At 41.3% G+C, this 17,457-nt stretch overlaps 1 protein-coding gene across 1 annotated transcript in view; it reads right to left on the minus strand.

Annotated features, from left to right (window-relative positions):
• Positions 1-2,032: 2,032 nt before the first annotated feature.
• The window catches only part of homer2 (homer scaffold protein 2), a 30,439-nt gene continuing 15,014 nt past the window's right edge, over positions 2,033-17,457 (minus strand). The window contains exons 3-9 of the mRNA XM_070827950.1: positions 13,053-13,184; positions 12,469-12,561; positions 11,516-11,655; positions 9,244-9,400; positions 8,585-8,695; positions 5,512-5,592; positions 2,033-3,978 (exon numbers count right to left, since the gene is read on the minus strand). Coding sequence (XP_070684051.1) covers positions 3,790-3,978; positions 5,512-5,592; positions 8,585-8,695; positions 9,244-9,400; positions 11,516-11,655; positions 12,469-12,561; positions 13,053-13,184 — 903 coding nt within the window. The 3' untranslated portion in view covers positions 2,033-3,789. The remainder of the gene's footprint in view (positions 3,979-5,511; positions 5,593-8,584; positions 8,696-9,243; positions 9,401-11,515; positions 11,656-12,468; positions 12,562-13,052; positions 13,185-17,457) is intronic.

Here is a 17,457-nt window from a genome sequence, read left to right on the forward strand (position 1 = left end):
GGTGGAAGTAGGGTCATGCACCTTGGGGAAGACACACATGGCGTGCATTTAGACAAACCCGCCGATCGAGCGTCAACATGAAATTCCGCAGCCTGTTACTATGGCAACAGGACGTCTCCGTGGTAGTGGCCTGCAGTGCCATCTCTCTCTCTCTGTCTCTTACCAAGCAGCATAGTCTCTTAATGATGTTTCACCAACTCGCCCACTCATCACCAGTCACACAATGAGCCTTGCTGAGAGAGTTAAAGAGACAGCAATGAACAGCAGAGGGGGGACGGAGACAGAAATGCTGCTTTTGCTGCACCACTGCTGTACTGTTCCACTGTACTGATGTCAGTGTGATTGATGATTGCTCTTAATGTTGATGTATTAACTTAATTTTCATTTAATTAACCCATAATGTAGTCTATAAAGTCAAAAAGTGACAAGATCCAGAGCCCACAGTAAGAGTTTCTTATTTCTAATTAATAAAGGCAAAAACTACTTAAGACTTAAAGTTTACAGCCAAGTGCTGATATCAGCATGCTAATGTGCTCATAATGACAGTGTTAACACGTCGATGCTTAGCTGCTATTATTATTGTCCAACACTTGCTAATTAACATTTAGCAGATACAGATAAACCAAACTGGAATGTCAGTTTTGCAGATATTTGATTATATTTGACTTACAGGGCAGATTAGAAGTTTTGACCCACTGTTGGTATCAGAGGAAAAGTCGGGGAATCACTTAAGTCATTAGGATTCATCGCCTGGGGACCATGAATGTCTGTAATCCAACCAATAGTGATTGAGATAACAAAGTGATGAACCCACCGGTGGTGGCATCCCTTGAACCGTAACGCTAAAATGAGTAAAAAGTGATCCAGAGTCTACAGTAACAGTATTTTTGAAAAGAAGTTTAGTACATAACTTGAAAGTTATTATCAATATTATAATTATTGATTTGGGTAAATGTTTTTGTTTAAAAGTCACAAGCTAATTTTGAATTTGATCATAACCATAATTGTTTGTTAGTTGAATAACTGATAAAGCAATTCAATATTTCAGCTTTAATTCTGTAGCTCCAGTTTTTCAGATCCAGCTGTGAAAATGCTGCTTTTCTGTGCTGTAAATTGTAAATTATTCTGCACTGTCTCAGGCTGAGTGGACTGAAGGGCATTTTTCATATTGTTTTAGCATTTTACAGGCTGTTTGCTGCAGTCCTACAGCAGTTAATTTTCTATCATTTGACTTATTGGTCAATTAACTTATGATTTTAGCACTAAATTGATGCTTCCTCTGGATATTGACTAACTTTCCACCCAGATGTACCTGTGCCAACCTAACCAGCTGATCTCTGGAGGTGAAAAAGAAATGTAAAGCCTCTCTGGCAGATCAACGTCCAAAAGTCTCAATGGCTGAGAGAGACGACTGAATCTCTCATGTGTAATTAAAACATTAATTGTTGCCTTGGATCTATACTTCTCATTGTCAATCATTCACACTGTTATTTACAAAAAAAAGGAGAGTGTAGGACTAAGTTGCCAAGGCAACAATGTCCTCTGATCCACCCCTGCAGTTATTTCCTTTATGCTGTAGGGAGTTTTTTCATCCCTCAGACATGCTCATGTGTTCTTTGCTTTATTTGTTCTGATCTCAGAGAAACAGATTCATGTCACTGATTAAATCCCACTTATTTTGCTTTGGTAATGTGTGTGTCTGTTAGGATTACAGCTATATTTAGTACTATGTAAATCAACAGAGAAAAAGACGTGCGGTGGCGGAGCTTCTGTACTTGAGCCTCGATGGGATGCAGCTCTGGCGCTGTAGGTTCATTCCACCTCCGTCAGCTTCTCATCCAGGAAAAAAAAAAAAACGCCTCAAGACTTTCACGATGTCGGCATATTTGTAAGCTTTAACAGTATTTAGTTTAGTACACAGAACCCACAATACTGATGTGCGACTAAGCAGGGATTAGCGAAACGTCCCCTCTCCTCTGCGGAGCCAAATTTGGCGCACCACTTGAACTTAAAAGAAGACACTAACTCAGCGTTGTAATTAAACTAAATTTTAACAATTGTCAGTTCTATTGTACAATATTGAACAGGAGTCACAAAAGTGCACAAGAGGCATTGGTTCAAAAGGAAGGATCATACGTTGTGTTATGCAGGTTCAGGTGATATATGAACAGTAGGGTTTAACAGAGCAAAAACTCCCTTCATAGATATTTCAATCTTATTACAAGATCAAAACAGTGATGAAAAAATATAGACTTAGAACATCATAGTATCACCCAGTAAATATTCCTCTACAACATGTGCCTTTTGCCATGTTTCAAGATGGACTTCCCAAAAGCAGCTCCGACACCGTCCTGCAAACAAAACCTCTGAATCCCGACAATTTGGTTTATCTTATATATTATTATACATCTATAGAGACATTAGGTTAAGGTTGATTTACTTGGTATGGTCTAGAAATACTAGTTGCAAAGAGGCACCAAAATAAATAAATATGTAAAAACAAAAACCAAGAATCTGACAGGGTTGTAGTGAAAAGAGCCCATGCCATCTAAATATTTTCAGTGAAGTACACTTTCATATTATTCACCCATTGAGCAGCACCAAGTCCCCTCACCCAAAAATAACCACCACCATAACAAAAACTAGTGTGAAGGAAGCACATCAACAGCCTCGGAGACGTACGTCTTTGTTCTACAAATGGACAACAATACTATTGCACACACACAGAGGTCCTTTTGAACACTACACTACACTCATGGCAAAATGGGGCTCCTGTTAGTATTTTTGGATGCTTCTGATGGAAAGCTCCTGAGACGAGAGAGTTTTCCTTCTTTATGCAAATATATTCAAAAGGGGTGTTTACTCAAAACGCCCACAAGAGGGTTGATGAATTCCTGGTGCCGTCCCTCCTCAGAGTAGTTTTTTTGTGCAAACACCTGTTCTGTCCTTTGAGTTTGTCACCACGCTGACATCCATTAATGGCATTAACATCCTCGGGATGGGCTCGCCTGGCTGCATTTTCTTTTCAGCTCATTTTATTGACGAGGATGTTTTTTTTTTATTTCGGGTTTCTCACAAAAATCAAGTTATTATTATGGTGATGGTCATCACTTGGCCAGTTCTCCTTGCCAGGTGGATTTAGACTCACCTGGAGGCACTTTGTGTCACGGCCGTTTGTCATACATGTGCATATAATCTAATGAGTACAAACTATCTTCAAACACACCTGAGATAGACGAGAGGCAACAGCAAGGACAGTCTGTAGAAAGATTTCATCCCTAATTCTCTGAGGGGGCCACAAGGATTAACACCAATTATTACTCGAGTGATGCTGGACAGCATCGCCTGCGCGTGTTATTCATTTTAGCCCTTTTAAGTCCCCTCTTCTACTCTAAGCTGCATGTGAAGAAGTGCTGCAGCCTTCAGAAAAAAGACAGATGGACAGAATCTAAGAACCCACCACCAGCTTTTTAGAGCCGTTTCTCCCCCACAGAAATGGGTACGTAAGCTGTGACTCTTGATTTAGTTTCAGAATGCCAGCGCACAAAATGGAGCCATTTGGTGCAGCACGCCGGCCTTCTTCCTGCCAGTCTCTCTCTCTCCCTCTCCAAAAAAAAAAAAAAAAAAAAAAATTCTCTCATGGTAGTGTTTATTAGAAGCCAAAGTGGATAGTTTCTGAGTGGACATCACCTTTGGGGAGTAGGTGCCACATAGTTTCTGCCCCGAAGACATATTGTAGTGAATCCTTTGTACCTGACCTCTGACCCTATCACCTCAGTGCCACTTTTCTCAGTTATCAGCACCTAGCTTGGAGAGCCCCTGCCTGAACTCATGCAGCTCGTCTATCTTTCCATCCAGAACATCCATGAACTTCTTCAGCTCGCCCTTCATGTCGCCCTGCTTTTGTCGACTGTCGTCGATGTCCACCTGGAGACCAACTATCCTCCCCTCCAGTTCGGTGTTCTTCGTCTCTGCAGCCTGTGGACGGAAAGGAAATAAAACTATAAATAAAAGTAATTTCTTATAAGCGTTCGCTCAGAACATTTAATACAGCAGTATGTTCTTGTGCCAAACCAAAGACAGAGTTTAGATCTACTATTCAAAATGAGATTCACTTCAAATGACCCCACTTTGCATCATCAGGACTGAAAACAAAGCTTTACATTTAGGAAACACACATTTTTACAAGACGATGGGACGGTAAAGCGAGTCTTTCAGACAAGCAGGCGACATGAGTGACACATTAATGCTGAAGATACCGTTGAAGGGAGGGGTTTAAAATAGGAGTGCTAAATGGGTGTTGCGCCTGCATGGCTGTATCCTCCAGCTGACTCCTGAAACCTGATCCCCACGTGGGGTGTCGTCTTTAAATAGAGGGGAGCCGTGACCACAAACACAGAGGCAGAATAAGTGATTTTTAAAAAGCTACAGAAAGAAAAAATATTAGGAGAAAGCTGCAACAGCTTTTACTTTACCCATTCACTTTTATCTGAATGGACAGTGGCTGAGTTTTCATTTTGGACCTCGTGGATAGACGGAGGTATTCGAGAAATCCCATTGTCTATGCTGCTCCTCAGTTTGGATGGCTGGTTAGATAAACTCCTGCTTCAGCCAGTTCTGTTGTCACTGTCATTCATCCAGCTGGCTGTTGCAGAAACAAACCAGGCCGTCGAGCTCTGTGAAGCACAAGAACTTCAGGCATGCCACTGTTGGTTTTATTCTCCTCTCTGCCCGGTTTGAAAGGCAGCACATGCATTACAGCTTGGATGATAAAATTCTGCTCTGAGTCAGGGCGAGATGAGCGTCACTATCAATGCAGCTCATGTCAGACTTGGCACACATGGCGGCGTACAGTCACTCCCCAAGCCTGGCACTTCTGGTTTCACAGAGAGTCTGAGATTACTCAATGAGGGATCAGCCTTGAAGAACAGGTGCTCTTTGTTACAAGGAAGACGGGAGGAGATGCGCGCGAACCTGTTGTTCCGGGGTTTTTGGCAACGGCAGATTCTCACACCCAACCTAACCCCACAGACGCAAACCCCTACGCCTACAAAAAGCGTTCCAAGGCTTGAGTCAGTAAAGCTCTCAGCAGAACTCCCAGACAACTTCAGCTCTTTTGTAGTCGACAAAACAGATCAAAATCTGCAAGGCGAGGAAACTAATAAGCAGTGACAGAGATGGAGTGTCTCTGTTTCTCAGATGAGGAAGTGGAAACCTTTTCAAAGAGGCAATAATCCACTCAGTGTTGTCCTGGGGGTGGACATTTATTAATAGATACAGTAACCACAATGTGCCTTAGTGAGACGCGTCATAGGAGTGTTGTGTCACCAGCCCTCAGGCCGAATAGTGAATAACCCCCGTCTGAGAGCGCGGCTTACGCCCCAGAGCCTGTGTGCTACCTCGCTGTGACAGCCATCACGTCCTTGGGTCTATAAAGCTCTCTGTGATTTACGGCAGAGTATGAAAGTACGACAAACAAGTTTGCGGCATTTCTGGGGGCTTTGGACGTACCTGCAGCTTTGCGGTGATGCCCTCGCACTCTGCCATGAGCTGAGGGATTATCTCAGCCTGTTTCCTCAGGTTCTCCAGCTCCTGGGAAAAATACATTCAGAAATCTAGAGTCAACTGTTGATTCTTTTCACATTGCTTTCTTAAGAACGTCATATTTTATTTCTTTCCAAATGGTAATTAAAGAGATTTACCATCATCTCTTATGCTCACCAATTAACATCTTATATCAGATTAAACAAACTGATTGGTGATTGTGGTTTTACAAGGGGACTATTTCTTCAGTAGCAGTGACTTCCTAGATTAAACAAACACCATATAACATGTGGATTAGAGAGCTTTGAAAGTGCTGGTAGGCAGATTTTGTTCCCTTTGGACAGAGCTAGGCTAGCTTTTCCCCATTAATTCCAGTCTTTCTACTAAATAAAGCAAATTGTTCGTTATGAAAGTCTTCTCAACTGACTCCAGCCAATAACCACATTTCCCAAAATGTATTATTATTCCTTTTTCAGTTGGCTGATCCGAGCTTTCGGTAATTCACAGTTTTCAATTCTCTGCTACAGACACAATTTAGATGGTACAAAATAAGTATGAAAGTTTCTTTGCTCATTTACATTTGTGTTTTTAAGATGTCAGTGCTAATTGTGCAGTGTCTCCTCCAAATAAACAAACTATAAACAAAGATGGCAGCAATGCAAAGCAGGTCAGAAAAAAATCTGCTGCTTAAAGCAAAACACACCAGTTTCGTAGCATCCGTCCGTGCCTCCAGCACTTCCACAGCAAGTAATAATTGGCCGAGTCTTTGTAGTCACCTGCAGCAGCTTTGTTCTGTTAGTTCACAGCTGGCCAGCACTGGGGTCAACACCACACTGAATGCTTAATAATTCATAGGCACGTTTTTAATTGGAGGAACTGAGCGTGTGCACTTCTAGAAGTGGGTGAGTCACTCTGCAGGTGAGCCCCTGTGGGCTGTCTGCTGTATCACTGCTCTGCAAACAATGAGACTTCCTTCTGCAGCCCCCTCGGTCAGCGTTCGGAGCATTATGGCAGACGCACAGGACTGTGGAAACGCTGAAGCCCCCAAAGGACGTGATTCTTTGCTTATGATCCGTCAAAATCAGCTCCAACTCTTTGAACTACTTCCTTGCTGTTGTTGTGTAAGATATACCGCTCTCGAGGAAAGATTTATATGTTCTATTAATACTCCAGCGGCCAGGTGCTAAACTAGAATATCCCAGACACGCCGTTTACCTCCGGGAATCTGAATGGGTCTTTATGCAGCATAGCCATGAAAAGCATTATTTTGCAGCACTGTAATAAAGACCATTAAATTCACATGGAACGTTTAGTTGTGTAACTGATTAGACAGTCAACAGAAAACAAACAATTTTGCCTCTTCCTGCTTCTGAAATTTGTGGATGTGCTGCTTGTCTCCGATTTGACATGACTGTTGATCAACAAATCAGAACCCACAGATTTTTGATTATTAAGCAATATGAAAACTGGAGCTTCAACAATTTGTTGATTGACAACCATTAATTAGGATTAATCCTAATCAAGTAAAAATGTAACACATTTGATGGTTCCATGTCCGGAAAGGTCAGAATTGACCACTTTTCCTCGTCTTGTATTGTAGTTAACTGGACTGTTGGTCAGACAGAACAAGACATTTGATAACTTCACCTTAAACTCTATGAAATTTAATCTGCATTTGTTATATATACAAAACGGCTAACCAAGACAATATTTGGCAGATTAACCGATAAATAATTGTAAAAATAAATGAAAATAATTGTTAGGGTTTGGCTTAGTCCTGATTTTGGGAATTTTCTTTTCCTATTTTCTAAATTCTGATGACTCAAAACAGACAGACTGTCTGATAACAGTTACCATTAGCTGCAACCACTGTGTGTGTGTGTGTGTGTGTATATATATATATATATATATAAATATAAGAGTGTGTAAAGCATAATTTGCCACAGTGTCCATGTATATAACTTGCTCCAAATACTGTTACAGAGAGCAGTTGGTCTACATTTTACTTTTTTGGGGATAAAACTGTTGAAAATATCTAAAAAGGACATGGCCAGATGCCCACTACATACTTGAAACGCCACTGTGAACAGTAAAAAATGCTGAAATACCACTTTCGAAGCAAAAATATCTAGATTTATCTACTCTACTATCCTCTCATGGTAACTGAATTTTTATTCATCTTTTCCTCTGCTTCACACGTTGTTGATGGGGAGGCACAGTTCTGAAGGAAATGGCAGCCAGACTGTCAGAGACTGCCAGAAGTCAGTCCTAATCATTTGTCTGCAGACAGAAACAGCATTTAACCAGCAATGAGCAAAGGTCAAAAGAGTGTGTGGCCGAGCAGGGCTCAACCTCATTAGAAATAACAGCACCATTAGGCTCCACTGAGCTGACAGTCAGCTCGTTTGGATTATGGGTGACTGATGCAGCAGACATGAGGCGATGCCGCTAATGGTATTTGTGCAAAATTTCCTGCTGCTCTGACAAGAAACAAAGTCAGTGGATTAATTTACATACCTCCAGTCTGAATATTTCTACAGTGGAGTTCAATTGTACCAAGACAGGACAAAGATCAAGTAAATTAATGAATAAGCAGCACAGAAAGTAAGAGAAAAAAAGGAAATGGGGAGAAATTAAATCTACAGTGGGCAGTGTAAATGTCTAGGTTTAGATGGGGAGGCGAAAAGAACAAGAATGATCCATACAAAACCAAAAACCCTACAAAGGTATAATCACCTCCTGAGGGAGAGGAGTGGTACTGACTAGGAACAAGAGGCGAAGAGCTGATGTGCAGTGAACAGACGTGCTGAAATGTTAGAATGAGGAAGCGAAAGTAGACCGGTACCTTCAGGAGATGACAAGCTGCCTGAGTTGGCCTGAAAATACTGCGATTTCTTTAATGAACGAAGAATCAAGGGGACAGAGTGAACCGCAAACTTTCACACTAAAATACCACCTCTGTTGAAATATATTTTTACAAATCCTTTCAGAAGAAACCTGGCCCTGCTGTTTCAAGACGAATACAATGCAGATGTCTCACCTGCTCTTTGTCGCGCAGCTCACTCTCCAGCTCCTGCACTCGTAAAGTCAGTTGGGCGTTTTTCTGCTTCTCCTGGTCAGCTTCATTACACTGAGCTTCTAATTCGGCAATCTGCACATGGGACGAAAAAAAAGTCCTGGTTTTATAGTGAAAAGTCTTCTTGTTGTTTACTCCTCATATGACTATTAATTTGTACTTGTGGAAGCCTAAATATGCTGTTTAATGTAAGTGGTGTCATTGTGACAAAAATGACCCCAAGAATTAAAAAATAAACTTGCAGCATGCTATAAAATGAAGAGGATCTTTGCAACAGCAGCCCAGCTGCAGTAAGAGCCCACATTGATTATGAAACTAAAATGATTCTATTTATAGTGGACTTAGAGCTGAGACTGGCGCAGAAAACACAGAAGCTAATAAAATGTACACCACTTTGCTCACTCGGAGTGGAGAAACCCGAGTGAGATGCGATTCACTCGTCCCACTGTACAGATTTTAAGAATTACATGAACACAACTTGGGCAGAGAATCTATTCATTTTGTGTTGTGGTGCAGTTTTGTTCACTTTAAAGAAGAGGCAACAGTGTTTCTGACCTGTCAGCAGGATTGATGGGTTTGTGTACATGATTTTGCTTCCCTGTAGGAGTGCATGACTACATTACCTTTTCCCTGAGCGTGTCACTCTCTTCCTTGCAGGTAGTAAGTTGTTTCTTCCAGCTCTCTACATTAGCTGAGGACTCCTGCAGTGCGTCCACAAGCCTGGCATTATTTTCTCTTAAAGTCTCCAGCTCTGTTTCCCACTTCTTGGCGTTGGTGTTGCTGCCAGACAGGAGAGAGACGGAGGAAGAGAGAGAGAAAGAGAGAGGAGGAGAGTTATTGTAATGGATGGAAGATTTAGACAGGTTAGTGTTGAAGTGCCTGAGGTTTGTGCCCGCTGACATGACACATAATGCTAAAAAATTCTTCTGGGCATGACTATTTAATTGGCTGTGATGTACATCAGACTGTCAAGACATATTTAGACCATAAAAAAGAAATGAGTGGATAAAATCTAAAAAGGTCTAATGTGTGTAGCCTCGATACGCACTAATCTTATCCTTTCATACCACAGAGTGAGTCTTTCTGTCTTATCAATAAGGTTGGAGGGGATGTGATGTACAGTATATTTAGTATGCAACGCTGTTCCCTTCCTTATGCATGGCTGGGTTGAAGTGTGCTGCTCTCCGTCAAATGTGGACAGACTTGCACCGCAGCATTCTGCAGTCCTGTGCCGTTTCGCTGCTGTGACACACTTCCTCAAAACAAAATCCCAAAGCCTTGTGGAGGCGTGAAAAAGGGCCAAGAAAGACAGGGAACAGTGGTGGACCATGCAAACACAACCTGGAGTATTTAACGATTCGTGTAACGTCTTTCCTTTAACAGCAATGTTTTGAATCAGTGTTTTAAACACGCAACGTTAATTTCGCAGGTCTATAATTTCATGATTTTTCCTGGAAAGAACTTTCCAATTTGGTACTAATTATAAGGCAGATGCTTGAGTTAATTGTATAGAGGAATTTCCTTTATTTAACTGGTCAATGTAAACCGTAGTAAATATTATTTACTTTAACAAGAACAACCAAGTAATTTTCCATATGATTAGTACCAAATTACACTGTCCTGTCCAGGAAGCTTCTTCACAATGTACAATTATATTCTTCCTTTCTGGGGAAATTACTGGATCCGTAAAATAAAGCGTGACGCACACTACTCATGCAGATGTTCATCTAATTTGTTGTGTGTTTGAAGACTTAAGTGGTTTCAGGGAAGGTCTGCTAATTGGTCTTTTCTTTATTTCAGGGCCTTTTATCCCATCTGGATCAAATACATCAGTGTTTTTTTTTGTTTTTTTTGTGGCTATCCAGTTTTAATTCTGGCTAATTTTACTCATTGTAGTTTTAGTTGACTCTGATGCCCCGAGGTCATTTTAATTCAATCTGGAATCACATCTGGTGTTTCATGCAATCACAGATTTATACACTCAGCATCTGGATTATAAAGACCAGATAATCAAAATGGTGCAGTGGAGCAGCGTCACTCTTTACAATAGATCTGATGATTTCTGAGCCCCCGTGGGGACGTAATATCATCCCAGTAGCAATAAAATTAAGAGGGAGAACATTTGAGCACACAAACGTGTGAAAGCGATTAGTAGCTGCTGTGTTTGAATCTAAAATGATACAATACCCCTTGAGGTGACTTTTGCTGTATTGTGAGATTATGTGGCACATTCAAGATTACCACGAAACTGATGATATGCATGGGTAACGTCAAATTGTAAAACCCATGTGTGGTACTTTAGTAATCTTTTTAACTGTAGGATAAGGTGGTAACAGGTGGTAAATAAGCAGGTTGTGCGTGTGGTATATTTTAGTCTGGCCGAGCATCATGATAGTGATAAGTGCCATACAGTGAGTGCTTGTAATCACAGTGCAGCACTGGTACATGACTCCTTAAACATTATCCACTCTGCTTAGTTTACGTTGAAATGAGCAGATTCCAGACAGCTGTGCATTTTCTGGTGCTACTCTGGACGAAGTTTACACAGCTTGCACATCATCACCAGCTGCAGACCAATTTGTGTGTGAATTTGAATTAATTTGGTCATAATGAGGCAATTTCAGAATGAAAATAATCTAAGAGAAGAAAAAAAAAAAAAACAGTGAGATTCAATAATGTAAAAATAATGTAAGCTTTTGTATTTCATTTTGTATTAATCTCGCTGTTGTGATGTTGAGTACACATGAGGATGAAGGCTGATTGATCACTTGTTACGTTATTGATTGAATATACATAAGTGATTTTATCATGACGGGGGAAACACATTGAGAGCTAATTAGGTTCATGTCATGTCAAGGGGGTTCTGCTTGCGTTTCCATGAAATAAAAACCTTACCTCTGCTCTACTGCACTCTTGAGACGTTCATTCTCGGTCTTCAGCAGAGCAGCCTCCGGACCGACATGAGAGATTTTCTCATCATCTGTCCCATTAATGCTGGACGCCTGGTTGGATGAGGGCGTCTCACGTCCAGATTCCTGGCAGGGGGACAGAGGGAGACTCGGCTCAGGGCAGGTTTTGATACAATCCAACCTCACCTGGAGCTTTCTGGTGGGTTAAAATCTGTCTCATAAATACTGCTCTGACTGAAGAAAGGGCCCTGGGTTTCTCCTCAGTGAAACACAGTAAACACCCAGGACACGTCAGCTGTGACAGCGGAGGGGTGAGGAAAAACTGTTGCCAGTATTCATCATGTCATATGGCCCGGCAGCTTTGTGTGTCTCAGAGCTGAGTCTGATTCCTGCCATCTGGAGTCAACGCAGGCGGAGAGCAGGCCTGACAGCCGGTGACCAGGCAGTGGCTGCTGGATCTACCTTCAATCAATGCTGTTTTACTTACTAACAAAATTACTGCTTTGAGATAATTACTGTAGCACTGAGAGACATTTATCATTTTATTACTTTCACCCCCTTCCTTATCTTCTTAATTACTGCAGTGCCCTTCAAGTAGTAACTAGCTTGAGATGACCTTTGACCTCTAATTGACAATGATTCATGCTGTTATATGAATCATTTCTGTTGTGTTGCAATATTCAACACAAGCTTCAGAAACATCAGTATCTGAACCCAACTATGTGAAAACTTCATTATGCCTAAACACAGAATCTGTTCCCTTTGGCGCTTTTATGAGGGCAAGTGAGCTAAAAGGAAATGTTTTAATTTCTTATTTTCTCTGCGGTCTTGCTTGTCATCTGTCTGTGGAGGCCAACAGTGACTGTGGAGGAAAACCGCAGGGGTGTTCTGTGTGTTGTACTGGATCAGAACCTCAGACAGCAGAGAGATAGAGTTTACCTGGGAGTGATTACTCAACGTCTCCACCTTCTCTTGAGATTTGTCCCTTGCTAGCTTGGCTGCTTCTTTTACTTCCTGGAACTTCTCAGCAAACTGAAAGTGAGGGAGAGCCGTGAAAGAGCTGTGATGATTAGTGACAATACAAGCTGAAATGTCTTATGCAGTGTGGCTCATGTTAAAATGTTTTGCGGGATCACGGAGCCAATTATATGCTGATAGTGAGGATTTAAGAATCAGATAAACCTATAAATCCTTTTCTAATTGAGGTTTAATTATTAGCAAATTTATTATTTATTTGTTTATTTGATAGGGACAGAGCACGTTAATGAACATCAGTATGAAAATACAAGAATGCTAATTATGGCACTCTCTGTAGTCCCTAGGCAGGTAACAAACACATTACACGTGACAATATTAAAAAAATAAGTATACAAACATCCAAGTACATAAACGACACAATGCATGGTACAACACGTCAGTTTAAGAGTTTGTTTGTTTGAGATAAAAGTATGCACTGTTGAGTTTTAGCCACATGGATGCTTTTGTGACTTCTTTTGTGATGCTGCAGAAATGTTTCCTCTCACCTTGGCCAGCTGCTGCTCTGAGGAGAAGCCCAGTCCAAACACAGTGTTGGCCCTGCTGTCCGCCCACTGGCCAAACTTCTGCGATGTCTTGGTGAACGTCATGTTGGGTGTGATGGTACTGTTGATGATCACCTGTTCGGACGAAACATTTTAGGATTCATTTTATTGCCCTGTTGGAGATCATATTGGCAGTATCTGGTAATCTCCTAGCGTGGTCCCCAGGTTCATCTGACTGGCAGACTCCCTCAGAAAGATGCCTCCTGCTGGGTTTTGAAAGCTGTGTCTCTTGTTCATCCAAGACACATTAGAGAAGGAGCTCCAGCAGCTGCATTCACATGATGAATAGTCCCATTGACTTAACAAAGGACAATCCCCTATTGTAGCTCCATTCATACCAGAGTAAATCTGTAATTCCCTGCCCATGTCTGTCACCATGCCCGCACTCACAAGTCTGATTACAATTCCAGTTTTTTTTTTGGATGATCCACTTCATAAACAGTTTGAGAGCTTCTCAACAATGCTGAGCAATTGTATACAAAGCAATCATTAATAGGTACCCAAAGAGTAATTATTGTCTGACTCCATACAGGGAAACATATTCTCTACATTTAAAAGCAAATACAGTAAATATGAATTCATGTTGCGGGACAAATGTTCAGTCACTATGACATTTTTGCTGCAAGTCTCAATCACAATCTATCTTCAACCCACAACCAACCACTGACACACACACACACGAACAGAGAAGCACCATACATTACACCTCACTCAATTTATTATGGTAAAGCATGATTTAAAGTGCTGCATATGCTTTTGACTTAGTTTTACTGTTCTGTTTTGTTCCAGGATTGCAAATAAAGATTAAGGTCCACAAAAACAAACAAACACTGACACACACATCCAGAAACAGAAAAGCTCTATGCATTTGTGACCGCTGACCCACTAACATGTAAGTAGTCAAATTACATATCTGCTAGGCATTCACCTGTTGTAGCTGTGCAGTAAATCAGCTGCCAGAAAACATCTACTGCGGTCTAAAATTGTAACTAGTGCACAAGGCAGTGACAGGAGAAACCAATAGACACTTAAAGCACTGTTTCAGCCTGACCAGACTGCACTGATTTGTGTGTGTTTACTGCGTGTAGATATAGATGTGACTATGTGAGCACCTCTAAGTGCATGTAGACACAAGCAGCTTTAATTTATTACTGTGCATGTACACAGACCCAATTTCACTGCCAAGTTATACGAGGACTTAAAAACAGCACATGCAAATTACCCCAATAATTAAGAAACAATAGAAGACAGTTTAATCACAGAGCAGCCCTTGTTTCATAGCAACATGGCTCTGAACACAGGATTCGAGAATTCAAATTGTTGACAGACTCGTGTCCTTTTCTACGCCCCCACCGTCTCGCTCTCCCTCTCTTTCTCATTCTCTCCATCTTTTCAGTGGCTGAGGTGTTAAAACACTTAATGCTGCATCATTACTGGACACAGGGATCCAAAAAGCAAAGACCGAGCTAAAAGAATGAGCGTATTAGGGCGCAATCAATACCCTCTTAGACGTTTGTGTCCCATTCAGAACAGTGCTAATGGAAGACATCACTGCGCATACACAAAAAAAGACCTTTATCAGTTTCAAAAGCTGGAGAGATTGCCGTTGCCTCTGATTCAGGCTGCATTCCCACATGTAGGGCTTATAAAGGAGAGTGGCAATTCACCGGGGTGCCACTCTCGATGATCACTCTTACAGAGGTTTCATCAAAACAAATGTTACCCAATTTCCTCAGGACAGGAACCTGGGAAAGCCTGAAAAACACTTGCAAGTCTCATGTCAAGCAGCTGAGTGAATATTTAACAGTGCTCACCGCGCTGGCTCAAAGAGAGCTGTTAAGATAAGATGAAACTTAACTGATCATTGAGGAGAAACTGGGCCATTGCTTGCTACATACGCGGCCAACTGTTTTAACATTGGAACGCAATGTCAAGAAATATATGAATCAAAAACATGTTTCCTTTTAAAAAACTGACGTAGATTACCCCCAAACTCAAAACAGTCATCATGTTATCAGCCAACTTCTCCTCAATTTTGTTTGCAAGGAACCCTGTCAGAGCTATAGAGATCATGTTCAGACCTTCTGCTTGAAGGTTTTCCTCCTCAAATTGACAACTTACTTGTCAAATTCAACTTGACCTGAGGTAGTTAACTTTTAACTGTTAACTGTCCAACATTTTATGACCATTTTAAGTGAAATTGGTAAATAAGGCTGTATAAGCCTGTTTGTTAACAATCTATAGGCGGACAGGTAAAGCCACATTAAGTAACTGAATCTGCCACCTCTGTCTGCAGTATGCAACAGGATAAGGAAACCACACACTGCAGACCTAAAGCCTGCATCAGTGCTCTGAACACCTGAAGTTCATTAAAAACACAGAGAAACTGTTTTGTACTATTTTAAAAAAAAAATCTCAATTAATTCAAGTTAATTGCGATGAAAACTAAAGAAGTTGTTTTACACGAGATTTGATCCATAAATGTCATTATTTGATTAACAGAAATCTGCAATTATTTTGATTAAATCAAGTCATTTTTCAAGCAAAAATACCAAGCATCCTCTAGTTCCAGCTTCATTATCGCTAGGATTCGCCTCCTTTCTTTGTCTTATATGACCTCAAAGTGAAAATCTTTTGGTTTTGAACTGTTGACATTTTGTTGACCATACGATTAATTCAATAATCGCAAAAGTAAATCGACTTTATCATTTGACGTAATTGTGATTGTTTTTTGATATCACAGAGAGACAAAGAGGGAGAGAAAATATGGTGACACTAAATTCAACAATATGGCCCAGCCTTACACATAACAAATTATTGATCCTGTATTATGGCTGAACACCTACAGAAACATGAGTATCTACAGAATCCCAACTAACAAGCTGCAAGTTAACATACAGCACTACCCGGCTCCGTGGGCCCTGTGACTGTATGCCGGCATGTATGAGTTCACGTGTCAGTGGGCAAGTGAGTGACAGTGGGGGGGTGTGACAGAGGGAGGGAGAGTAGAGTGACGCTGGCAGCTGTGCCGGTGGTGAACTGGGCTGCAGATCAAGTGGCACAGGAGGCGCAGAGCAGAGCTCGGCTGGCCAGCTGCCTGAGGGTCAGTGCGAAGCTCAGAGACAGCCAGGAGGTTATAGGAGAAGTCTTCCTCGGCTGATTATGTGTCTGCAGAGCGCACAGAATCTGCAGAGTCAGTAAGTTAGATGGGAGAAGAAGAACATGGGAGAGTAGTGTATGGGAGGGAAAGATTTGTGATCACTTGTCAAGCATCAAATGCCAGAAGACTTTGTCATAGCTGAAAAAAGGGACACCAGCTACACAGACTGGTAACTTTTTGAAGATGATAAAAAATTTCAAGGTCTGCTATCAAAAGAGTCGAAATCCTAGGCTTGACTTGTGATACAACTCTAGATATTATAAATGTTTTTTGTTTGGAAAACCTGAAATATGATGCTATATATAAATAATGGTGATTAATGGTGAGTGAGGATCGTCATGATGATGAAGAGGAGGGACTGGCAGTGGTGTTATTACTGAAACACAGCCAAAGAAAGACGAGATGATGGCCGCCGTGTCCTTTCACCGAAGCTGACAGCAAAATGGAAAACTGTGATTGCTCATCGAGCTGAGGTGTGATGTGGATGAAGAAATGTTAAATATTTTTTGTACGTCTGCCAACGCACTTTGATGTCCTCATTAAAGCACTACCATATATTAAGAGATGCAGAAACACGCTGTTCCCTGGTGGCTGTGATGCAGGTTTGGTTTTCGAAGGGAGGCGGGTTAACTTAGTTGGAGTCATGGGTGCTGTTTTCTATATTTTGCATCAACTTACATACTATGACTGCATTGGCCCTCATTCTTTCCATAATCATAGTAGTGGAAGCCTACAATAAAAGTTAGAAAGGATGTGTTACTCACAGAGCTGAGGGTTAGAGCATGCCTCTCCAGGCTGCACATAAGTGATCATGCATGCGTAATGTAAATCTGAATATAATAAAGACATTGACCTGACAGGAAGTTGGATCAACCAATCAGCTTGTTTATTGCACAGCACTCCACAAAGTGTTAAAATTTGGAGTGTGTGTGTGTGTCGGCTCCTCTGCAATCTATGGCTGGTCCAAACACCCTTTCCTGCATGATTCTAAAGAGACCTTCATGTGCATCTTCCACTAACAATAACTCAAGCTTGAGACTAGACAAGGAATGGGCAGTTTCAGTCACCATAAGCACAGCATTGAGTCTTGACAGTCAGCTGAAGCGCAGCATCCTTTTCATTGGAAGAGGTAATCATATCTATCTATCTATCTATCTATCTATCTATCTATCTCGCCTGCAATGGTTG

Source organism: Pempheris klunzingeri, chromosome 1 (genome assembly GCF_042242105.1).
Source record: "Pempheris klunzingeri isolate RE-2024b chromosome 1, fPemKlu1.hap1, whole genome shotgun sequence".
In the NCBI taxonomy this organism is placed as follows: domain Eukaryota; kingdom Metazoa; phylum Chordata; class Actinopteri; order Acropomatiformes; family Pempheridae; genus Pempheris; species Pempheris klunzingeri.